Here is a 23,862-nt window from a genome sequence, read left to right on the forward strand (position 1 = left end):
GACCACCTGATCATCCAAACCAGAATCCTACTTCTGACAGTGGCCTATATGGTTCCTGATGAGTCAGGGGAAGTAAATCCTATTCTGCCATAATAATGCACCGGACTATTATTGTGACACTACACCACTGGGATTTGTGCTAAAAATTCTTCCTGACCTAGCCTGACAATCACCTCACACCCAGGAGCATAAAGATAGATAGATCAAGTCTTGTAACTTCTCATGATCTTACGTTGCATTTCATTTTTACTTATTATCAATTAGAAATCTATTCAAATTGCTAGCTAGTTACTATATCTATCATTTACAGAGACTGCAACATTAGTGTAATCTAAAAGAATGCTACAATTAGATTAGATAGAGAAACTGTGGTAGCTGTTAAAATATCTAATTATACGCTTATCATACAATACAACCTTATAACTTCACACTTTAGTAAATGGCAAACTCCAAATTTCATACACTAATCTCCCTACAGATTTTGGAGTTGCTTAAAATGATGCCCTGCAAGATTTTGTGGTTGTATTAGGGATGGGAACAAGAAATGTGACATCATGCTGTCAGCTGGACCTATCATGAAGCCCCATGTCATGCGCTAACCTTGACCCAAACAGTGGCTAAAGTTCTTAAACAGGGCTACTTGCTTATAACTGGGTGCAGTCCCACTGGACTTGTTTTCAGGGGACGACTCTTAGGAGAGCCGCTGCCTGTATGCTCTTGTGGTATTGAGACTGGTGCCGTGAACGTGCATGAAGTTGGTTGCTGCTACTGCTACCATACTGCTGTGATGAGAGGACATCCTCAGTGTATCTGCTCCCACCTGAGGGGGAGATGGAGCTGAAATATGAGAACATCCTGATCTTCCCCACTCAAACATAGCGATGGCAGAATTGGGTTTCACTCGCTTCCTTAGTTTAACACTACAGAAATACAGAAGTGGTGGCAGCTCTTGAGACCTGGCTGCTGACCTTTCCAAAGCCCTTGTCACTCCCTGCCTGAATCTGTATGCTTCTGGTGGGCCCTCTGGCCTGTTGGCTTCTTGTTCAATTCTATGATCCTGTTAGAATACCGAGAAACTGACGTAGTCTTGTCTCTGCAGCAGCAGCAATGTACTGTAAGTACAATAGCCCTGTTCCAGGGTCATAGATGGTGTTGAGGAGGGGTTAGTGCAGTTGGTGGTGCTTCAAGATTGGTTACCAGGGAACATTCTGGTCCTGTCTTGACATTTTCTAAACAAAAAAAATCTAAATACTTAGCAATGGGGCCTGCTCATTAGTGAGGTATCACTGTATGCACTGAAGTACATGTTCATTGGCAACTTAAAGTGGCAAAGTTCTTTTCAATCGGTAAGGAAAGATATTTTATTTGAAATTTCTATACGTTGCTACAGAGATATTAATAATAACAGATAGAAAAAGTACGTGACTGAGCCTTTAAAATTATTAGCTAATGTTTAAGTAATTAATGCTTGAACAAAGCTTAGAAAAATGTAAGTGCTAAATACTAATTTAATTATTACTGACTACATTAATGCTCCAGTAAGAGATTAATTTTTACCTATTGTTCCAGATGCTTTTGAAGAGATCCAGGGATTCCCGTAGTCTGTTTGTGTTATTGTCTTCCCTTATTACCATGTTGTAGCTGCTACAGGCCACAACAAAGATTATAGCAGTGACATCTTGGTGGAACACACAAAAGAAAAAAATAAAGAGAACAGAATGTTTCATTTACTCCAAACAAGCTCAACATTGTCATATTTTAATGCAGCCACACAAAGGCTCCACACAACTCCGTCTGCAGTGTGTACTCTAATATATGTTGGAAGAAATTATGGGTTCCTTTATTAATGTCACATGGTGATGTGCAGTTTCAATCTATGTTCAAATGAGACTGTTTTGCTGTAAACACCTCATTTGGTGAGAGAATCGTAAGAGAAGATGTAGTTAACTGCTAAAATAATACAAAATACACAGATGTTTTTTGAAAAAAGAGACCGGCTTATTTAAATTTAGTGTAAAACAAAATTCTAAGAGCAGTACAGAAATTCTCCCAGCAGAGAATAGATTCAAGCTAAAAATGTGGTGCAGACTTACCATTAAAACATTGGATCCATTTTCTTCTTTCGTCTCTCTGGCCACCTACATCAAACATGCTGTTAAAAAGCCATAGGATGTTATATCATTTGTGTGCACTAGGAAAATCACATGAAGCATGCAGGGTTAGGGTTCAGTCTGACAGATCCAAGGGCGATAGCAAAGAAATACTGCCTGAGGGGGAAGAGTTCCTGAAACTGTGTGGCCATGTCATGCAGACATAACAATTCTATCTTCCCTGCCCTGTTGGGAGAATTCCACTGAATTTCTACAGAAACACACTTTTCCTGCAGGATAAATGGATTTTTAAGTCTTTAGGACAGGGGTCTCAAACTCAATTTACCTTAGGCCCAGTGCCTCAATCCTCAAATCCTCCCAGTGGGCCAATGTCACTCATGCCGCCCAGAACCCACCCCCCAAAAACTCTACCCCCCTCCTGCCTAAGGCTCTGGGACAGAGTTTGGATTGGGGAGGTCTGGGATAGATATTAGGGTGCAGGCTCTGGGAGGGAGTTTGGGTGCAGAAGGGATGAGAGATTGGGCTCTGGGAGGGAGTTTGGGTGGGGGAGGGTTGGGTGCAGGCTCTGGAATGGAGTTTGGGGGCTAAAATGTGTGTTGGGAGGGGATGCAGGCTCTGGGAGGGAGTTTGGAGGCTGGGCGGTGTGTGGGGATGGGGTGCAGGCTCTGGGAGGGGGTTGGGGGCGTGGCACTTATCTGGGGCTCCAAGGCGGGGTGGGCCGGGGGGCCTCTGCACGCTTTTGCCCCCAGGCACCGCCCCTGCAGCTTCCCATTGGCCACAGGGGTGCTCGGAGTGGGGGCAGCACGCGGAGGCACAGCCCCACCCCTGGGCCGCAGGGAGGGGCCGGCAGCCACTGGAGCAAGCAGGCAGACGCAGCTCAGCTCCACTGTGCTGCTGGGGCCCCTGTGGGGGAATGTGGGGCCAAGGGAGCGATCCGGCCCCAAAACTACTGGAGCCCCGGGGGCCACATTGGGGAGGCTCATGGGTCGCAGATCGCCCGCGGGCCGGGAGTTTGAGACCCCTGCTTTAGAACTATATGTGGTTGAGGTTTTGTGTGAGACCCTTTTATAGGTTTGGCATCAAAATGTTTGGATCTACCGTGCTCTAACAGGCACAAGTTTCAGAATATTTCCAACACTCAGTGGGGAAGTTAAAATTCAGAGGCACAATACTGATAAAATATTTTGGTTAAAAATAATAACTACAAGCAGCCTGATGAGGCGTATGAAAAAAAGTGTGTGTTTTAATAGGGAAACAATATAAAACAGTGGTGGGCAACCTGCGGTGCACATGCGGCCCATTAGGGTAATCTGATTGCGGGCCGCGAGACATTTTGCTGATGTTGACTGTCTGCAGGCACGGCCCCCTGCAGCTCCCAGTGGCCGTGGTTCACCGTTCCTGGCCAATGGGAGCCGCGGGAAGTAGTGGCCTCGTGGCCAGCAGTCAGATTACCCTGATGGGCTGCATGCGGCCCGCGGGCTCCAGGTTGCCCACAACTGATATAAAACCGCAAAATCCATAGATTACAGCTCTTCAGAACAAGAAGAGACTTATTTCTTTGGGCCCAATTCTTCAAACGCTTACTGATGCAAATATTCCCAATGAAGTCTGCATTGACTCCAAAGAAAGTAAAGAAAGTACTGTGTAAATTGACAAGATTACATAAACATTATGAAATGAAATAATAAGCAACATCCACCACAGATAGAAAGACACTAGGGGACACTACTACAGTTTTCAGCTCTCTTTTCTTTTTGAGTAAAAGCCAATTACATTGTGTCCTATAAAGACAAAAAGGTTGGAAGACCTACAATAGCTATAATATAAAAGGTGTGAGGTAGGGACATCTGAATCAAGTGGTTCAAAGTAAGTACAATAACCATAAATTATTGCTAATACACTTACTGAAAATTTACTTTATCTACTTGAAATCTTGTTTCAAAAATCCCTGATGTCAAAACTCTGCATCTTAATAGATCCTGGAAATAAGAAAATAGACACAGATGAATGACATTTTTACCCCCTTATTTTGATTTGAAAAGCATGGACTACTCCTTTAGATGAAAATCCTTGATGTTCATTTTAATTAAAGTAAAATCTGTCTTGTTTATAAGCATTTACCTGCAAATTCACACAATCAGTATACAAATAAAATAACATAGCTAGATCTTGACTTTGTAGAAGCAGTGGGATGTCAGATGTTTTCGTCCACTAAACACATATTGAAGTCTGTTACTGATGATTGTATAAAGTTGCACATGTGAGATGGATAATGTATTTTAAATCATATAAAAAGTTTAAAGTGTTAGGTTGCAAAGTCAAGCACTCACAAGTTAGGAAATGCCATATTTACAGTTGCTTATGCAACCTTAATTCTGCCCCCCCTTATGCCCTGAATGAGATGAGTCCTAGGAAAAAATAGTATATGATCATGTAATTAAAGATTGTATCATAATTAACAAGGGGGCAGAATTAAGGTCATATGCACAGCTGCAAACCTGGCATTTCCTAACTTTTGAATACTACTTAACTTTAAAACAAATAATATTCTTAACATAGTTTTTAATGTAATTTCATAGGGTTTTTTTTTAAAGGAAAAATATTTTAAAATTCTACTGTGTGCAAGAGAAATTAACTCACCTTGCGCAGTAACTGAGGATCTTCGAGATGTGGATCCCTATGGGTACTCCACTTCAGGTGACGGTGCGATCCGGCACCGTTGATTGGAGATTTTTGGGAGCAGTGCATGTGTGTCTTGCAGCCATTGGAGTCTCGGTCAGCGTGTGCATGGCCCACACCCATTGGTTCCTTCTCTACTGTGGACTCCTCGTAGCGAACTCCAAAGTAGAGGGGAGGAAGGTGGGTAGTGGAGCACCCACATCTTGAAGAACCTCAGTTACTGCACAAGGTGAGTAACCTTCTCTTCTTCTTCTTCTTCGAGTGTTGTCCGTGTGGGTGCTTCACTTCAGGTGAATGTAGAGCAGTACCCATTATGGTCGGGGGGGGGGGGGAAAGAGGGATACTTGGAGTTATGTGAATGGTAGAAGTAGAGAGGACTGTGAGGCCTAGTGTGGCATCTGCCCTAGAGTCTTGAGTGATGGCATAGTGGTTAGCAAAGGTATGCTCTGATGCCCAAGTGGCAGTTTTGCAAATTTCCGCAATGGGTACGTTGTCTAGGAATGCCATGCATGTTGCCATGGCCCTAGTAGAATGATATCTAATCCCAGTAGGGAATTGTATGTCGTGTGTTTGATAACACAGACGGATGCAACTGGATATTCAGTTGGAAAGGCATTGTATGGATATAGCAGCACCTTCGGATCAATCTGTCGTTGAAACGAACAGTCTCAGGGATTTACGAAAAGGTTTTGTTCTGTTTAAGTAGAAGGCTATAGCCCTCCTAACATCCAGGGTGTGCAATGAAGCGTCTTGTAGGTTTTGTGCGGTTTAGGGTAGAATGCAGGGAGATGAATAGGTTGGTTGATATGGAAGGTAGACGCTAGTTTGGGGAGGAATTTGGGATGGGGTTGAAATGTGACCTTATCTTTGACAAAGACCATGTAGGGTGGATTGGCCATCAGTGCACTAATCTTGCTAACCCTTCTAGTGGATGTGATGGCCACTAAAAATGCCACCTCCATTGACATGTGTTGTAAGGAGCAGGTGGCTAGTGGTTCGAATACGGGTATCATGAGTCCCTTGAGGACTAGGTTCAGATCCCACGTGGATGTGGGAGAGTGTACTTTGGGGTAAAGGTTCTGGAAATGTTTTATGATTGGATGTGTAAATGTCGAGAATCCATCAATCTTGTCACGGAAAGTGTTAATTGCCGAGAGATGGACTTTGATAGAGCTTAGGGATAGGCCTGAGTTCTTGAGCTCTAGAAAATAGTCTAGCACCATGGGTAGGGGCGTAGTGCAGGGAGTGAGGTGTTTGTCAAGACGCCATGTGGAAAAGCGTTTCCATTTTTGTAGGTAGGTCTTCCATGTGGACTCACGTCTGTTGTTCATTAACACGTGTTTGACTTGTTCTGAACAGGTTAACTTGTATAAATGGAACCATGGTTCAGCCACACCTTCAGATGGAGCTTCTCCAGTTGTGGATGGATGATGTGGCCATGACAGGAGGGGGGATCTGTGGAGGACAAATTGACATGTGCAGAAGGTAAGGGTATCAGGTCTGTCTGGGACATGCTGGAGCAACCATGATGATCCTGGCCTTGTCATCCCTGATTTTGCGTAGGACTCTGTGTATCAGAGGTATGGGTGGGGGGGAATGCCTACGTGAGTGTCTTGTCCCAACTGATTAGGAAAGCATCCCCCAGAGATCAGGGACTGAGTCCCGCCTTGGACAGAACAGTGGGCACTTGTGGTTTTGCACTGTGGCAAATAGATCGACAGAGGGGAATCCCCGTTGGTAGAAGATCTGTTGTAAGACTGTATGGTTCGAGTCCCACTCAGGCTCCTGCGGAAAGTGTCTGCTTAGTGTGTCAGATGTGGTATTTAGACATCCCGGGAGATAGGAAGCTGAGATGTCAATGTGGTGTCTCCTGGCCTCGGAGCAGACAGAGTGGGACCGAGCCCCACCTTGTCTGTTGAAGTAAAACATGCACACTACATTGTCTGTCATCACCCTTATAGATTCATTTCTTATGAGAGACAGGAAATGAAGGCAGGCTCTCTCACCACTCTGAGTTCCAGTAACTTTATGTATAGGTGTGTCTTGGATGGTGACCACCTGCCTTGTACTGTGTGGTGATTCTGGTGTGCCCTCCAGCCCAGTAGGGAGGCCCCTGTTGTGATCATGATCGATGGTGGCGTTTGTTGGAAGGGAATACCTGCACACAGGTTTTCGGGTTTGGTCCACCACTGTAGGGATTCTAGGACTTTGGGAGGTGATGTAATGAGCTTGTTCAGGCTGTATTTGGTGGGTTTGTACACCGAACTCAGCCAGCCTTGGAGAAACTGCATATGTAGTCTGGCATGCTTTACCACGAATGTGGTGGCAGCCATGTGTCCTAATAGTTGTAAGCAGGTCCTCGCCTCAATTCGCGGACATATGGAGATGTTGTCTACCAGGTGTTTTATAGCCAGATATCTGATATGGGATGAAAAGCTCTGGCTTGAACTGAGTCAAGGTGTGCCCCGATGAAGTCTAACTGCTGTGTGGGTACTAATGTTGACTTCTGCATGTTCAGTTGAAGTCCCAGTTTTTGGAAGAGATGGGTGGTGAATTGCGTGCTTGTTTCTGTCTCTGTGAACGTGTGTCCTTTGAGGAGGCAATTGTCCAGGTATGGAAAAATTATGATCTCTTGTTTGCATTGATATGCCACAACTACTGCAAGGGTTTTGGAGAAGACCCTCAGTGCAGTGGACAGTCCGAATGGGAGCACTCTGTATTGCAAATGATCGTGTCCCGTGAATCGGAGGAATCATCTGTGAGCTGGGTGTATAGTGAAGTTAAAGTATGTATCTTGTAGGTCGAGGGCTGAAAACCAGTCCCCTTGGTCCATTGCTGGGATTATTGTGCCTAAGATGACCATCTTGAATTTTTGGGAGCGTACGAATTTGTTGAGTTTTCTGAGGTCTAGCATCGGGCGCCACCCCCCACTTTTCTTCTGAGTCAGGAAATAGTGTGAATAAAACCCCTTCCCGCTGTATTGTGTTGGTACTGGTTCCATGGCACCCAGCTGGAGGAGACGATTTACCTCCAGTCTCAGAAGGTGCTTGTGAGAGGGGTCTCTGAAGAGGGACAGGGAAGGAGGTAGGGTAGTGGGGCAAGAAGTAAAGGGGATGGAATAGCCCGATTGTACTATTTCTAAGACCCAACGGTCTTGAGTGATGTGTTCCCACGCCGGGTAAAAATGTCGCAGGCTGTGGCCAAATGGGCAGATAGGTGCTGGTGTCATGGGGAGGTCATTCAAACCCTCGACCAAATCTTCAAAACTGCTGTTTGTTTTCAGTGGGTTGGGGTGCTGTGGCTGTGCCTGCCGGCACCGAGGTGGTCTGTTCCTTTGTCTGCCCGAGTCATATGGTCTGGGTTGAGGGCAGGTATATGGATGATCCCTAGGTCATTGGTAGGGCTGGTATCATTTCCTCTTCTGAGGTGGAGTGTATATGCCAAGTGTGCGTAAGGTCGCATGTGAGTCCTTCACAGTGTGTAGAACTTCAGCTGTTTTGGCGGAGAATAGTTTGTCCATATCAAAAGGTAGATCCTAACTTCAATTGCAGCTCCTTGGGTACACCCGAGGACTAGGGAAAGGAAACTCTACACATGACGATAGCCACTGCAGTGATACGGGCAACTGTATCGGCCATATCCAGGGCTGCTTGTAAGACAGTTCTCGAGACCAGCTGTCCTTCAACAAGTATGGTCTTGAGTTGTGTGTTCTTGTCTTCAGGGAGGTCAGTGGTAAATTTGAAGAGTATGGCATAATTATTGTGATCATATTTTCCAGGAGAGCGCTGTAAGTGGCAATACGAAATTGCAAGGTGGAAGAGGTGTATAACTTGAGGCCCAAGAGGTCCAAGCGTTTGTGGTCTTTATCCTGGGGTGTTGACCTGTGTTGTGTTTGTTTGTCCCTATAAGCTGCAGCTTCCACCACGAGAGAATTTGGTTGCGGGTAGGAAAAAAGAAAATCCATGCCTTCTGCAGGCACATAATACTCTTTTGCACGTTGGGGGGGCAGTGGCTGGTGTCTCCATACTGTTGCCATACTGTCTCCGCCAGCTCTAGGATCGCCTCATTTATGGGGATGGCGAATTTTGCAGTAGAGGATGGCTGTAGTATCTTCAGCATCATGTGCTGGTTCTCCTGGACCGCCTCTAGGGGATTGTCCTGGCTAATGCCTATTTTTTTTTAAAATTCCTGGAATTGCTTGAAATCATCTGCCAGCATTGGAGGAGGCAGCATGATGGCCTCGTTGGGGGGAAGAGGACAAGTTATATGCGGGCGACAAGTACTCGGTGCCTATTTCCTCCTGTGGTTCTTTGGTCGTCTCTTCTGGGGCCACCAATATTGTAGATAGCAGAGATGTTAGTGGAGAGCATCATTCTTCTTCGAGTGCTTGCTCATATCCATTCCATTAGGTGTGTGCGCGCCGCGTGCACGATCGTCGGAAGATTTTTACCCTAGCAACACCGGCGGGTCGGCTGTGGAGCCCCCTAGAGTGGCGCCTTCATGGCGCTGAATATATACCCCAGCCGACCCGGCGCCCCCTCAGTTCCTTCTTACCGCCCCTGACGGTCGTTGGAACTGTGGAGCGCTGCTTAGCTGTTCTCCACTCTCCCTAGCTTAGTTCGTTATTCGCAGTTATAGTTATAGTTATAGTCCTAGTGTTTATAGTTAAATAGTTTTAAGAGTTGTCTAGTTGTTATAATAGTTCAGGGGATTAAGGGGGTCGTCTCCCCCTTTCTCCCCCGGCCGCGGGGCCGGGCTCATGCCCAACGCTCCCGGCTTCAAGCTGTGCGCCTCCTGCGCTAAGCCTATGCCCACGAGCGACCCGCACGATTCCTGTCTGAAGTGCCTGGGAGAGTCCCATCAAACAGATAAGTGCAAGATCTGTAAGGCCTTCAGACCAAGGACCAAGAAGGAGCGGGACTTTCGGCTCCGGCAACTCCTGATGGAGGCGGCACTTAGTCCGGACGCTCCATCTACAAGTCAGGCCCCGGCACCTAGCGCCTCGGTGCGCAGTGCCCCGGCGGCACCGGCCATGACGACCACGCGAGTGGCGTCAGATGAGCCTTCCCGGCACCGGACCTCGTCGGCACCGAAAGCACAGCAAGTGCCTCGGCGCCGGTCATTATCCCCAGGGCATAAGAAAGCCCATAAGACGGGGACCTCCGTGCCGAAGACGCTGGCTCCCCCAGTGCCGGGGGTAGAGCCGCGTACGCCGGTGGAGCACCGGAAACAGGTGCCTCCAGCACCGTCGACTCCGGCGCCGAGGCCGTTGAGTCCGGTGCAGACGGCGTCTCCACCGAGGCAGGCGGTGATACAGTGCCTCCCGTCGACGCCAGAGACCTTCACGGCGGCGAGAGACTTCATAGCTCTCACGGAGCCGGCACCGCCTCAACCACCGGCACCGACGGCACCGTTGCCTCGCCCGGTCCAATCGAGGGGGAAACCTGCCTTGATGCGCCCTCCATCGCAAGGGCTGGAACCTCGGCACCGATCCAGGTCCCGAAGCAGGTCCCCACGCCGCTCGCAGTCCCGGCACCGAATATCACCTCGGCACCGGTCGTACTCGCGGCCAAGATCTTCTTCGCGGCACCGCTCTACGTCTCGGCACCGCTATGATCGTCGGCACCGATCAACGTCGAGACGTAGTTCTCGGCACCGCTACGGTCGCCGCTCGACGTCGAGAGGCCGCTCCCGGTACCGGGCATACTCCAGGTCCTCGTCGAGGTCCAGATCCGACTCCCGGTACCGACGAGGTCATCGGCACCGGTCGCGGTCCCGGCACCGATCGCCGGCACCGCGTGGAGATAGATCATCTCCAGACCGGCACCGTGCGGCACCGCAGCCCACGGGAATCGTCTCGACGCTCTCGGCACCGCCATGGCCATCGAGATCGGGGTCTCGCTCCTCGGAGGACCTCTCGAGATCGGCATACCCCCCTCAAGGGCAAGCCGAGGAACAGGACTTGGGCCATTGGCAGAACATAACAGAGGACCATTCTCATGGCCCATCTCGCTGGTCGTTTTGGACCCCGTGGGCGTACCATCAGGCGCAAGGGGCTCCAGTTGCTTCGACCTCTCGCTCCGGTCACTCTGTTAGAAGGGCCCCGGAGTCCACCATCTCTCGGCCTCCGCCAGGGGGCATGGAGGCTTTCGTGTCCGCACCACCTGACGCCCTGGACTCAAGCGCAGGTGATGCTCCGGCCCAGGAGCAGGGAGCCCAGGACCCTCCCTTGGATCCTGTCCCACCGGAGGCATCTTCCTCTTCCTCTCCGGATGAGGCAGTGGCGGGCACATCGTGCACAGGTCCACCTCCAATAGATCTTCGGGCTCACCAAGATCTTCTGCGTCGGATGGCCCGTAATATGGACCTGCAGGCGGAGGAGATAGTGGAGGTGCACGACCCCATCGTGAATATCCTCGGAGCGGATGCCCCATCGAGGGTGGCGTTACCCCTGATCCGCACGATACAAACCAATGCAACTACGATATGGCAAACTCCTGCCTCTATCCCACCCACAGCGAGAGGGGTGGAAAGGAAATACTTTGTTCCGTCTAAAGACTACGGGTACTTGTATACCCACCCCCAGCCGTGTTCACTGGTGGTGGCATCAGTGAACGCAAGGGAGCGCCACGGTCAGCAGGCCGCAGCGCCCAAATCGAAGGAGGCTAAGCGCCTCGATTTATTCGGCCGTAAAGTTTACTCAGCCGGAGGGTTGCAACTTAGAGCGGCTAATCAACAGGCGCTCTTGAGCCGCTATAGCTTTAACTCCTGGAACTCTATGGGGAAGTTCAAGGAGTTGGTTCCCCAAGAGTCCAGGGAGGAGTTTGGAGCCCTGGTGGAGGAGGGCAAGAAGGTGGCTCGGACCTCCTTACAGGCCTCCTTAGACATAGCGGACTCTGCTGCGAGAACCCTGGCCTCAGGTATCGCTATGCGGAGGATCTCCTGGCTCCAGGTTTCGGGTCTGCCTCAGGAACTGCAGCAAACCCTGCAGGACCTGCCCTTTGAAGGACTAGGGCTGTTTTCCGAAAAGACGGACTCTCGCCTGCAGAGCCTCAAGGACTCCAGGACGATCATGCGTTCCTTGGGGATGCATGTTGTGGGCCCTCAGCGCAGGCCATTTAGACCGCAGCCTCAGCGCTTCTACCCCCCCCCGCCTCGTCAGAGACAGGACTCGACCCGGAGGCGAGGGCGAGGTGGTAGAAGAAGGTGGACCGGCCCTCAACCTGGTCAGAACCAGGGGCCACCTAGACCACCTTCAGGCCCCAGGCAGAACTTTTGAAGGTGCGGTCGAGGACGGCGCCCCAGTCATCCCACAGGATCCAGCCCCATCCTTTCGGGATCGCCTTTCCCATTTCCACCGGACCTGGTCCCTTATAACTTCGGACCGTTGGGTCCTTCGCACGGTGGACAGGGGATATGCTATCCAGTTTTCTTCAATCCCCCCCTCCTCCCCCCCTTCCCCGTCCCTCTTCAGGGACCCTTCTCACGAGCAACTTCTTATACAGGAAGTTTCCACGCTCCTTGCTATGGGGGCCATAGAGGAGGTTCCAGTGGAGTTAAGGGGCAGGGGATTCTATTCCCGTTACTTCCTCATTCCCAAGTCCAAAGGAGGTCTGCGACCCATCTTGGACTTGCGCGGACTCAACAAATTCGTAGTAAAGTTGAAGTTCCGCATGGTCTCTTTGGGGACCATTATCCCTTCCCTCGATCCTGGGGACTGGTTCGCCGCCCTCGACATGAAAGATGCATACTTTCACATAGCAATTTACCCACCTCACAGACGCTTCCTGCGGTTCGTGGTAAACAGGGTGCACTACCAATTTGCAGTCCTTCCCTTCGGCCTATCCTCGGCCCCAAGGGTGTTCACGAAATGTATGGCTGTCGTGGCAGCGTACCTTCGTCGGCAAGGGATACAGGTGTTCCCGTACCTAGACGACTGGCTGGTACGCGGTCGCACCAAAGAACAAGTTCGAGATCACGTCCACATAATAGTGCACACATTCAACAAGTTGGGTATCCTACTCAACAAGGACAAATCCACTCTAGAACCTACCCAGAGAATAGAATTCATCGGCGCGGTTCTAGACTCCAGACGTGCACAAGCCATCCTGCCAGACAATCGCTTTTGCACCATCACGAGCCTCATTCAAGGACTCAAGGCCTTCCCAACTACCACGGTGAGGTCGTGCCTCACCCTGCTGGGTCACATGGCTTCCTGCACGTACGTAACCAGGCATGCCAGACTTCGGCTTCGCCCACTCCAGACCTGGGTGTCATCAAGATACCGCCCACATCAGGACAGCCTGAACATGGTGGTCACGGTCCCGAACTCGGTCCTGACCTCCCTCACATGGTGGCTAGACCACAAGGTGGTTTGCGAGGGGATGCCGTTTCACGCCCCACAACCCTCTCTGCACCTGGTCACAGACGCTTCATCCCTGGGTTGGGGCGCCCATCTCAACGAACACCATACCCAGGGCCTGTGGACTGCACCCCAGATAGCCCTGCACATCAATGTTCGGGAACTGATGGCGGTGCGCCTGGCGTGCCAGGCATTTCTCAATCTCCTACGTGGCCGCTGTGTGTTAGTTCTCATCGACAACACCACCGCCATGTTTTACATCAACAAGCAAGGAGGAGCACGTTCGTCAATGCTATGCCAAGAGGCCATTCGCCTGTGGGACTTCTGCATCGCCCACTCAATCCATCTCACGGCATCGTTCCTCCCTGGAGTCCAGAACACTCTGGCGGACCGACTCAGCAGGTCCTTTCAAACACACGAGTGGTCTATCCGTCCGGACATCATACATTCCGTTTTCCAGAAGTGGGGGTTTCCCCAGATAGACCTGTTTGCATCTCGAGACAACAGGAAGTGCCACGTGTTCTGCTCCCTGCAAGGTCGAGCTCCGGGCTCCCTCTCGGACGCGTTTCTCCTTCCCTGGAAGGACCACCTGTTTTATGCCTTCCCTCCGTTTCCTCTGGTCCACAAGGTACTGCTCAAATTGCGCAGAGACCAGGCACAGGTGATTATGATCGCCCCAGCGTGGCCGAGACAACATTGGTACACCACGCTGTTGGAGCTCTCGGTTCAGACACCGATCCCGCTCCCATTATGCCCGGACCTCATCTCTCAGGACCACGGCCGCCTGCGTCACCCCGACCTGCAATCACTCCACCTCACGGCGTGGCTGCTCCATGGTTCACCCAGGCAGAGCAGCAGTGCTCGCACTCTGTCCAACAGATTCTGCTGAGCAGTAGGAAGCCCTCAACACGGACCACATACTTGGCCAAGTGGAAGCGATTCTCCTGTTGGTGCGAACAACGAGCCACGTCCCCGTTGCAGGCACCTATTCCTCTCATTTTGGAATATCTCCTCTCCCTAAAACAGCAAGGGTTGGCGATATCTTCAATTAGAGTTCACCTGGCCGCTATATCGGCCTTTCACCCAGGGGAACTCGCATCCTCGGTATTCTCTAACCCGATGGTCGTTAGATTCCTCAAGGGCTTAGACCGGACGTACCCACAACAACGTCAGCCCGTTCCGACGTGGGACCTCAACCTGGTTCTCTCCAAGCTCACAGGTCCTCCATTCGAGCCACTGGCCACCTGTTCACTTCTGTACCTATCCTGGAAGACAGCCTTCCTCGTAGCCATCACCTCAGCAAGGCGCGTTTCTGAACTCAGGGCGCTTACATCCGAGCCCCCTTACACGGTTTTCCATAAGGATAAAGTGCAGCTTCGTCCACATCCTGCCTTTCTCCCTAAGGTGGTTTCTCCTTTTCATATCAACCAGGATATATTTCTCCCGGTCTTTCATCCTAAACCACATGCTACTCGCCAGGATCAACGTTTGCATTCTCTGGACGTACGCAGGGCCCTGGCCTTCTATATTGACCGCACAAGGCACTTTAGAAAGACGACGCAACTCTTCGTTGCAGTGGCCGACCGAATGAAAGGCTCACCGGTCTCCTCACAACGCCTATCCTCCTGGATTACGTCTTGCATCCGGACTTGCTATGACCTGGCAGGTGTCTCAGCACCGCACCTCACCGCTCACTCCACGAGGGCCCAAGCTTCCTCGACTGCTTTCCTGGCGCAAGTTCCGATCCAGGACATCTGTAGAGCGGCGGTTTGGTCATCAGTCCACACGTTTACAGCTCACTATGCACTAGTGCAGCGGTCCAGGGACGATGCTGCCTTCGGATCAGCGGTTTTGCACACGGCAATGTCTCACTCCGACCCCACCACCTAAGTTGGGCTTGGGAGTCACCTAATGGAATGGATATGAGCAAGCACTCGAAGAAGAAAAGACGGTTACTCACCGTTGTAACTGTTGTTCTTCGAGATGTGTTGCTCATATCCATTCCAAACCCGCCCCCCGTCCCCACTGTCGGAGTAGCCGGCAAGAAGGAACTGAGGGGGCGCCGGGTCGGCTGGGGTATATATTCAGCGCCATGAAGGCGCCACTCTAGGGGGCTCCACAGCCGACCCGCCGGTGTTGCTAGGGTAAAAATCTTCCGACGATCGTGCACGCGGCGCGCACACACCTAATGGAATGGATATGAGCAACACATCTCGAAGAACAACAGTTACAACGGTGAGTAACCGTCTTTTCTCCCCTGGGTGGTGAAGAGGTTCGTATGTAGTGGGCCTTGTATGCCATCCATGGATCCCACAGCAGCCACTGCATGGGAAAACCCATGGGAGGGCACATCCAAGACTGACCATACCATGGGTAAGGTGGTTGCATGTGATAGTCCTTTGTTTTAGTGAGTCCCCTGTTCCCTTTCTATGAAGTATGGGGGAGTGGTGTGGGGAGAAGACTCCTTTGTCCTGCTCCTCATTCTTGCTGTCGGTGAACATCGACAGTGCTGTGGGAGACGTGGGTTGAGTAATAATCGGTGAGCCGTCGGTGCCGAGGAGAGGAGATTGTGGCACGGATGTCACAGTAATGTCCTTTTAAGACATTAAGAATGTCTGTGGTGGTTAAGAATTGCTGTGGTGCCGGTGGTTGTGGTGGACTTTTGGTCACCCTTGTCAGATCTTGGTTGGAGCGACTGCTCCATAAGGATCATTATAAGGTGGAGTTCCCAGTCACGACAGGCTTGTTACAGTGAGTGCACTTAGATGGTATGTGTGCTTCACCAAGGCACCTCACGCACTGAGAGTGCCCGTTGGACCTTGGCATCACTTTGTGGCAGGAGCCACATCTCTTGAAGCCAGGGGAGCCTGGAATTTCTAAGGAAAGTTCGTGTCCCTGAGGGAGACGCGAACAAGGGGAGAAATGAAATGATTTTTTTTTTTTTTTTTTTTTTTTTACTATTAGCAACTATCTAACTATACTAGAACTGGGAATATATCTAATAGGTATTTCTATCTATTTAACTATAGGAAGAGGAGATGTCGTGGCACTGTTCCGAGCTCCGTCTTCAGCCGAGGACGGGCCACGCGTGCGCTAAGACTCCAACGGCCACGAGACAGCTGCTGCGCACGTGCGGCCCAACCAGGCACTGCTACCGAAAATCTTCAATCAACGGCGCCAGGACGCACTGTCACCTGAAGTGGAGCACCCACAGGAACAGCACTCAAAGAAGAATTGTACAACCTTATCCTTATCATCAGGGTTTGAACCCTGAACCTTCTAATACTGCAGCCCAGACTGCTATGACTTGAACTACAGAATTAACTACAGTAGATGGCAGCAGAAGATGGCTGTTTTCTCAGAGGTGGGATGAAGCCTGGTCTATCTCTCTCTCTTTCTCTTCTTCCCGCCTAGGAGTCGGAGGAACTCCTGTACCATGTGCTGCCCTTGGAAGATGGCATGAGTTGCTGTGGCCAGGGACTGGTTGGAGCAAGCCTGGCCCAGCTCTCTCACTCCCCATCACCCTATGAGTTAAGAGAGCTTCAAGCCCATTTGGAGTGCTACAAGCTGGAGAGGGGAGGGAAATGGGCGACTGGGGCTGTGTACGGTGTCTGGGGAGGGGAGCCCAACCTGGCCTCTTTCTCTACCCTCCAACAGCCACCGCTACAGGTGCTCTGAGTAGTTATCAGTAAGGCTACGTTTTAGTCACGGGTATTTTTAGTAAAAGTCATGGACAGGTCACGGGCAGTAAACAAAAATTCACGACCCGTGACCTATCCATGACTTTTACTATATACCCCTAACTAAAACTTGGGCGGGGGGGCCGCGGGTGCTCGGGGGGAGGGGGGGCAGTCCAGGGGTGCCACAGGTGCTGGGGGAGGTGGCCAGGCAGCAGAGTGTGGCCCGGGACCCCGATGGTGCTGGGGGTGGGGGTGGGGGTTGGCAGGGGCTCCCTACCCGGCTCTGCATGTCCCTGCAGCTCCTAGGCCGCGGAGGGGCCAGGAGGCTCTGCATGCTGCTCCCGCCACAAACACCGGCTGCGCAACTCCCATTGCCTGGGAACCACTGTGGGCGGGACCTGCGGGCATGGGCAGCATGCGGACTCAGTCCCCTGGCCCCTCCTCCACCTAGGAGCTTCAGGGCTATGCCAGTGGGAGCTTACCCTGAGGTAAGCACACCCTCCCCGCACCCTCCAACCCCTCAGGGCAGGCCCTGAGCCAGCACTGGCCGCTGCAGAAGTCACAGAGGTCACGGAATCTGTGACTTCTGTGATCTCTGTGACAGACTCGCAGCCTTAGTTATCAGACACTTCCCAGTAGCCCAGCTGCCAACATTTTCCTGAGGAATTCAAGTAATAGAAGAGAAATGATGATTTTTATAAATTATCTCAGAAAAGCCTGAATGGAATTTTAGGGGATAAAGACACTTGTCTTGCTCAAAGAAAGCCTTTCTCTCTTCCAAATCTCAAAGATCTTCTGCAAACAATGGACGTGTGAGAACCGCTCAAATAAAAAAAAACCCGGAACATAACTTTCTACTATATATACCAGCAAGCGTTAGGCAACCTAAACGTACGAGTCCCTACCAACTCCAGCTATAACAAAGCCATCAAGAATGACAGCATAGTGTGCAGAAAGGCTCCAGAGGAAAAAATGGGCCTAAGGAGATGGTGAAACCAAAGAGCGAGGCTCCCTCTTTGCCTATTTCTCCCCAGTTGCACCAGGAAGCTTGAGGCAGAAGTCAGGTCATGATTCTAGGAATGAATCTTTAAGTCTTATGAAGGCTAACCTGCTCTGAAACCACCTTCCAGCTGAAAAGTCATCATCTTCTCAGACAGCTTTAGTAACCTGTTTGCATATTCCATTTCTATTTTGTATTCATTCTGCTGTATGATTTTTGCCTTGTGAATATTGTTTACAAATACTATAGTTATAATTAAGGCTATGTTTATGTCACAGAGGTCATGGAAGTCACAGAATCCAGGATTTCCAGAGACCTCGGTGACATTCTCTGCTTCAGCTCCAGGGGCTGCAGGACTCTGGAACTAGCAGCCAGCAGGGCCCTGGCAGGGTTCCGGCAACAGGCGACAGGAGCGACAGCCAGCCCACCTGCAAGGTTCCAGCAACAGGTAACAGACTCCTGAGGGGCCCTCCTCAGAGTTTCAGCAATGGGCAACAACCTCATGCAGAGGGGAGAGGGGCGCCTGGGGTGAGCAGCTGGGGGTGTCCCGTTTTCTTTTTAGGAAATATGGTTACCCTGCAGCTTCCAGTTGCTGTGGGCAGAGGGGGAACCCCACAGCTCCCAGCCACCATAGTGGCAGGGGAAACCACGGAGCCGCAGCAGCAAAAGTCACAGACAGGTCAAAGCTTCCATGAATTTTTATTTATTGCCCGTGATCTGTCCATGACAAAATCTTAGCCTTAGTTATAATTCCTTTGCACTGCCGCAAATCTCTTGGAGCATCTGGATAGTCTTGTGGTTAAGGCCCTCAACCACAGGAGACCTGGATTCCATTCCTCACTCTGCCATAAACTTCCTGTATGACCTTTGGTAAGTCCATTAATCTCTCTGTGCCTCAGTTACCCAACTGTGAAATGAGACAATACTTTCTATCTCCCACCCCATATATGCCTATTTACATTGCGAGCTTTCCAAAGCAGGACACTCTTTTACTATGTGTATGTAAGACCTATCTCAAGTCAGTTGGGACCTGTAGATGCTACCATAATACAAGTAATGAAAAAATACAAATACTTTAGCCTACATCACTGGAGGGCTGAATGGACATAGCATCAAGGCATCTGGGAAAGGAGTATGTGACTGACAGGCAAATTTTTGGTACCCATGCCTGCAGGCCTCTGGGTGCCATAACAAAATATAATGAAACAATTTAAAAAAATGAGCGGCCTGCCTAATGTTACTTTCAGTAGCTATAGAGAAGGAAGGTCACTCTGAAGACTGATCCTGAAATATAAGGTTTAAAAATTTAAATGCACATACACTTTATTTAATCCCAAGTGCCCAGTCCCAATTGAATAAGCAACAAATCTGTTCTAGTTTCACAGTGGTATAAATGATATAATAAATCCATATGATGCATCTGTGTCCCAACATGAAACTACAGGCCAACCTATAATCCCACAAACAAAGCTTAGATAAAAGGCATGGCCTATGGGAAATAGGTGTTGGTTGGAGGCAAAGGGGAAGAAAAATAGAAATCCTTCCTGTAAGGCGTTGGACTCACCCCTGCGGCGCATCCTGCTGGTCGTCCATGGGAATTAGCTTGTCCCAGCTCCGAAGCGCCCTCTGCAGGCCGGTGATCCGCCTGCCCCTTGGCCCCCGTGTCCCTCCCAGGACCTGGTGCCCTTTTATCTGGGGGGCTGCCCCCTAGCAGTAACCCCTTTCTCTTTGGTTCTCCCCTCCCCAGGGAACCCCCACCCACTATCCCCACCTCACCTCAGAATAAGGCCACTGCCAGTCGTCAACTAGCCCCCGTTCCCTGGGGCAGACTGCAGTATAAGCCACTCATCATCGGCAAGGAGGGTTTGGACCTGCTGCCTTTGCCTACCCCTGGGCTGCCCTCTGCAACCCCCAGTACCTATTTGCCTTTTGCTAGGCCGCAGCCTGGGGCTTTCCAGGCTGGAGCTCCCCGGCTCCTCTGCCTTTCCCCAGCCCTGCTCCACTCAGGTACCCTATCTCTAGCTCCCTGCAGCCAGGCCCATCTCCCTCTACAAACAGAGAGAGACTCTGAGCTCCTGGCTCCCAGCCTCTTATATAAGACCAGCTGAGGCCTGATTGGGGCATGACCCACCTGTGGCTACTTCCCCACTCAGCCTAGCAGCTTTTCCCCTTCCAACCACCCTCCCTCAGGGCTGCCTTTAAACCCCTCAGGGCAGGAGAGGGTAACCACCCCGCTACACTTCCCCTTCTAGCATGTTTATGGCCTAGTGCAGGGGTCTCAAACTCAATTTACCTTAGGGCCAGTGCCAGTCCTCAAATCCTCCCAGCGGGCCAATGTCACTCATGCCGCCCAGAACCCACTCCCCAAAAACTTTGCTCCCCAAAAACTCCACCCCTACCTGCCTAAGGCTCTGGGACGGAATTTGGGTGGGGGAGGAGGTCTGGGGTAGGGGATTGGGGTGCAGGCTCTGGGAGGAAGTTTGGGTGCAGAAGGGGTGAAAGGTTGGGCACTGGGAGGGGGTCTGGGTGTAGGCTCTGGGATGGAGTTTGGGGGCTGGGGTGTGTGGGGGGACTGGATGCAGGCTCTGGGAGGGAGTGGGGATAGGGCGCAGACTCTGGGAGGGAGTTTGGGGGTGAAAGGGTGTGTGTGTGCAAGGGGGTGCAGGCTCTGGGAGGGAGTTTGGGGGCTGGGGGTGTGTGGGATCGGGGTGCAGGCTCTGGGAGGGAGTTTGGGGGGCGGGAGGGGGTATGTGGGAAGGGGGTGCAGGCTCTGGGAGAGAGTTTGGGGGCTGGAGTGTGTGGGAAGGGGGTGCAGGCTCTGGGTGGGGGTTGGTGGCGTGGCACTTACCTGGGGCTCCAAGGTGGGGTGGGCCGGGGGGCCTCCGCAAGCTTCTGCCCCCAGACACTGCTCCCGCAGTGTCCCATTGTCCGCAGGGGCGCTCGGGGTGGGGGCAGCGCACGGAAGCACAGCCCCGTCCCGCCCCGCCCCTGGGCTGCAGGGAGGGGCCGGCAGCCACTGGAGCGAGCAGGCAGACGTCGCTCAGCTCCACTGTGCTGCCGGGGCCCCTGGAGGGGGGGGAGCGCCCAGGCGCGACAGGTGGTGCCAAGGTAGCGATCCAGACCCAAAACTGCTGGAGCCCCGCGGGCCACATTGGGGAGGATCATGGGCCATCTGGGAGTTTGAGACCCCTGGCCTAGTGGATCTGCAGTGCAAACTCATTAGATATGCTTCCACCAGAGTTGCTTCCTCATACACTCTAGAGTAGGTAGCTATCACAGAGCTCTGGTTCTGCCACATGCAGAAGGCAGAGTCCCCAGTGCACCACCTCTCTCCTGTTTGCCACCACTGCTGCACAGTAGAAATTAAACATTTCTTTTACATATGGAGGCCTGCCCAGGAAAGCTTGGATTTCTCAGTTAGTGTCGAATGCTGTGGTTTGGGGGAGACAGAATAGGGATGTAGGGAGGAAGAACAGATGGATCATAGGAGTCAACAACAGCACTGATTTGTATTAATCTAGCTGGTTCCACTAAAGGGACTCTTAACATATTTTGAACTGGAATATTTCACTATCTCCTTAGAGTGCTGGCTGAAGTACTGCACTGGATTCAAGAATTATGTGTTTTGCCATATTTCTATGAAACATCAAAATCAGCTGAGATTAAAGTAATGTTTACATAAAGAATTCATGTAAATGTGTTTCTAGTTTCTCCCCCCAAAGGAAATTATATTACATCAGAAATTACTAACTTTCAAAAATAGGTACCCTAGTTCACACACTACCTCTTCAGTTTTACTTACCTGGTCTGTGGGTGTATAGTCAACCATACTGACGCTGTCAATTCTTTCCAGAAAGCTAGAATAAAAAACACACACACACACATTTAGAAAATCGTGAACTCTACAATCTCTATTACCTTTTCAATTTTAGATTCTAACACTTATAAAAAGATGGGTTCAAGGTTAACGCCTAAGTCTAACAATTTACTTTACACCATTTACCCAGTCCGTGTTGCAATATTATGCTTTATACTTACCGTCAGGCAATACCCACAAATAAGTCAAATGGGATCAAAGTAAATATGAATTTTGTAAAACTGCATTAAATAAAATGTTGTTTTAAATCCACACTTCCTCATATGAAATAATGCATCTATGCAACAAGAACATTGTCAAGTTGTTCAAACCTAAAACTTAGGATTTGGTTAAAAAAAGTGGGAAGAGGAGTTTGTTTTGTTTTATAAACAAAACCTATTTAAAATATTATTAATTTTAATAATCTACTGTAAGGGGTTAGTATAACATAATTAAGGAAATTAAAAAAAAAATTAAATGTGCCCGGGATTAATTAAAATGCGGGTCTCTTCCCCAGGTTTTTTGGAATTTTTTGTTTGTTTGTTTTCTTGTTGGAGCCCAGATGGCTCGTTTTCAGGGACTGCCTGAATGACTTAGAATCTGTCTTGAATTTCTGTATTGTTTTTGGTGCACATCCTCTCTCAGTGAATCCACCTCATGGTATAAAGTTATCGTTACCAAGATTTCTCCCTAAATTAGCAAGTTTCTCCCCCGTTTTTCTAATTTTTATGGGTATGCATGTGGAATTTATTTAATTACAGTGGGGAATATGAAAACATGTTGAACTCCTGACTTTCAAAGTGACTCAAACAGACGGCTTCACACACAGTCTGGTTGCAAAAATACCCCTCCAAACCCTATCTGTACAGTACTTTGCCATGAAGACAAATTTAAAGAGAATGAAAGAGACAGTGTGTGTGTGTGTGTATATATACACATATATAAATATATAAATAAAATACAGTAATTGCAGTAATTTTTTTTGTTTTCCACTGCCATAACTGCAGATAACTGAGATACAATAATCTGGGAACTCCATGATCATGAGGTTATTTTTAAATGATATGTACATTAAAAATATTACAAATAACAGCAGTATAGTTTATGCTTTAGTGAAACTAGCTACATGTGATCTGTACTGAAAAAAAAATACAGCATTGTATGGTGATCATCATCATCTTACTTTATCAAGCAACAATCATATAATTAGTATCTAATAAGTCTATATTTGTTACTACTAGAGTTTGGCATAATCTCAGTGTCTTCACAGTACATTAACCTTTTAATGTAGTACTAGCAAATTTCCCATGGTTTATGTTTTTTATAACTGAACATTTGTACGGTTTTCTCAAATGTAAAAAAGACAAACCCCAAAACAAACATCCAATATTATTTTTTGCAGAGAGAAAAATAATTCTTGAATAACCTGCATATAAATTACCTACTTGGTTAATTACCACAATATTAGATTATAGCTTTGACAACCAAATAAATGCACTGCTTGTACAAGTAATGGATTTCAGAAATGAGGCGATATGGAGCTGACATCATCTTACTAAACACACAGGCTCCTCTTCCATTACAACATTAAATACATTAACTTGAACTCTTTTTCTAAAATTGCTTTCCATAGAACATTAATTTCTATGTGCCCCCAAGTACTTCTATTAATTGCCTCTTGTTGGAATTTACATTTTGCAGGTGTACATCATAGAATACTAAAGATACAAGATGCAAAATTTAGATTTGATATGCTTAAAATGTGAGAATTCATTCCACCCTTATTAATCCTTATATCAGCGACATCTGAATAATGAAAATGCAATAGAAAACCAGAAAAAGTTGATGATATAATCATTTTTTCCTCTTTGTACAGGTACACGTACACAACCTACATAATATGTAAAGCTAAGTAAACAGAATTAATTTCTACTGTATTTTTGTATCTACAGTATTGACAAATCCTCTATTTGTGCATGTTCTTGACAAACATTCATTCAATATTTTTGTCAAGCCTGCAGTAAGTGTTTTACATAAATTTGCATTGAAATGAAACATGTAGGCTTTCATGTGTGTAATGAAACTATAAAACATTGTACACAGTCCAATTAGATTTATAAATTCACAAACCCATTTTTTATTTATGAATAATTTTAATCTATAATTGGCATAAT

At 49.2% G+C, this 23,862-nt stretch overlaps 1 protein-coding gene across 3 annotated transcripts in view; it reads right to left on the bottom strand.

The window, feature by feature from the left end:
* Positions 1–23,862, bottom strand: part of GNAL (G protein subunit alpha L) — a 325,131-nt gene that overhangs the window by 15,729 nt on the left and 285,540 nt on the right. For all 3 annotated transcript variants that reach the window (XM_005282663.5, XM_005282662.5, XM_065585249.1), the window contains 4 exons: positions 21,635–21,689; positions 4,017–4,090; positions 2,094–2,152; positions 1,558–1,678 (listed from right to left, as the gene is read on the bottom strand). In XM_005282663.5, the coding sequence (XP_005282720.2) occupies positions 1,558–1,678; positions 2,094–2,152; positions 4,017–4,090; positions 21,635–21,689 (309 nt within the window). The remainder of the gene's footprint in view (positions 1–1,557; positions 1,679–2,093; positions 2,153–4,016; positions 4,091–21,634; positions 21,690–23,862) is intronic.

This window comes from Chrysemys picta, chromosome 2 (assembly GCF_011386835.1).
Source record: "Chrysemys picta bellii isolate R12L10 chromosome 2, ASM1138683v2, whole genome shotgun sequence".
Classification (NCBI taxonomy): Eukaryota; Metazoa; Chordata; order Testudines; family Emydidae; genus Chrysemys; species Chrysemys picta.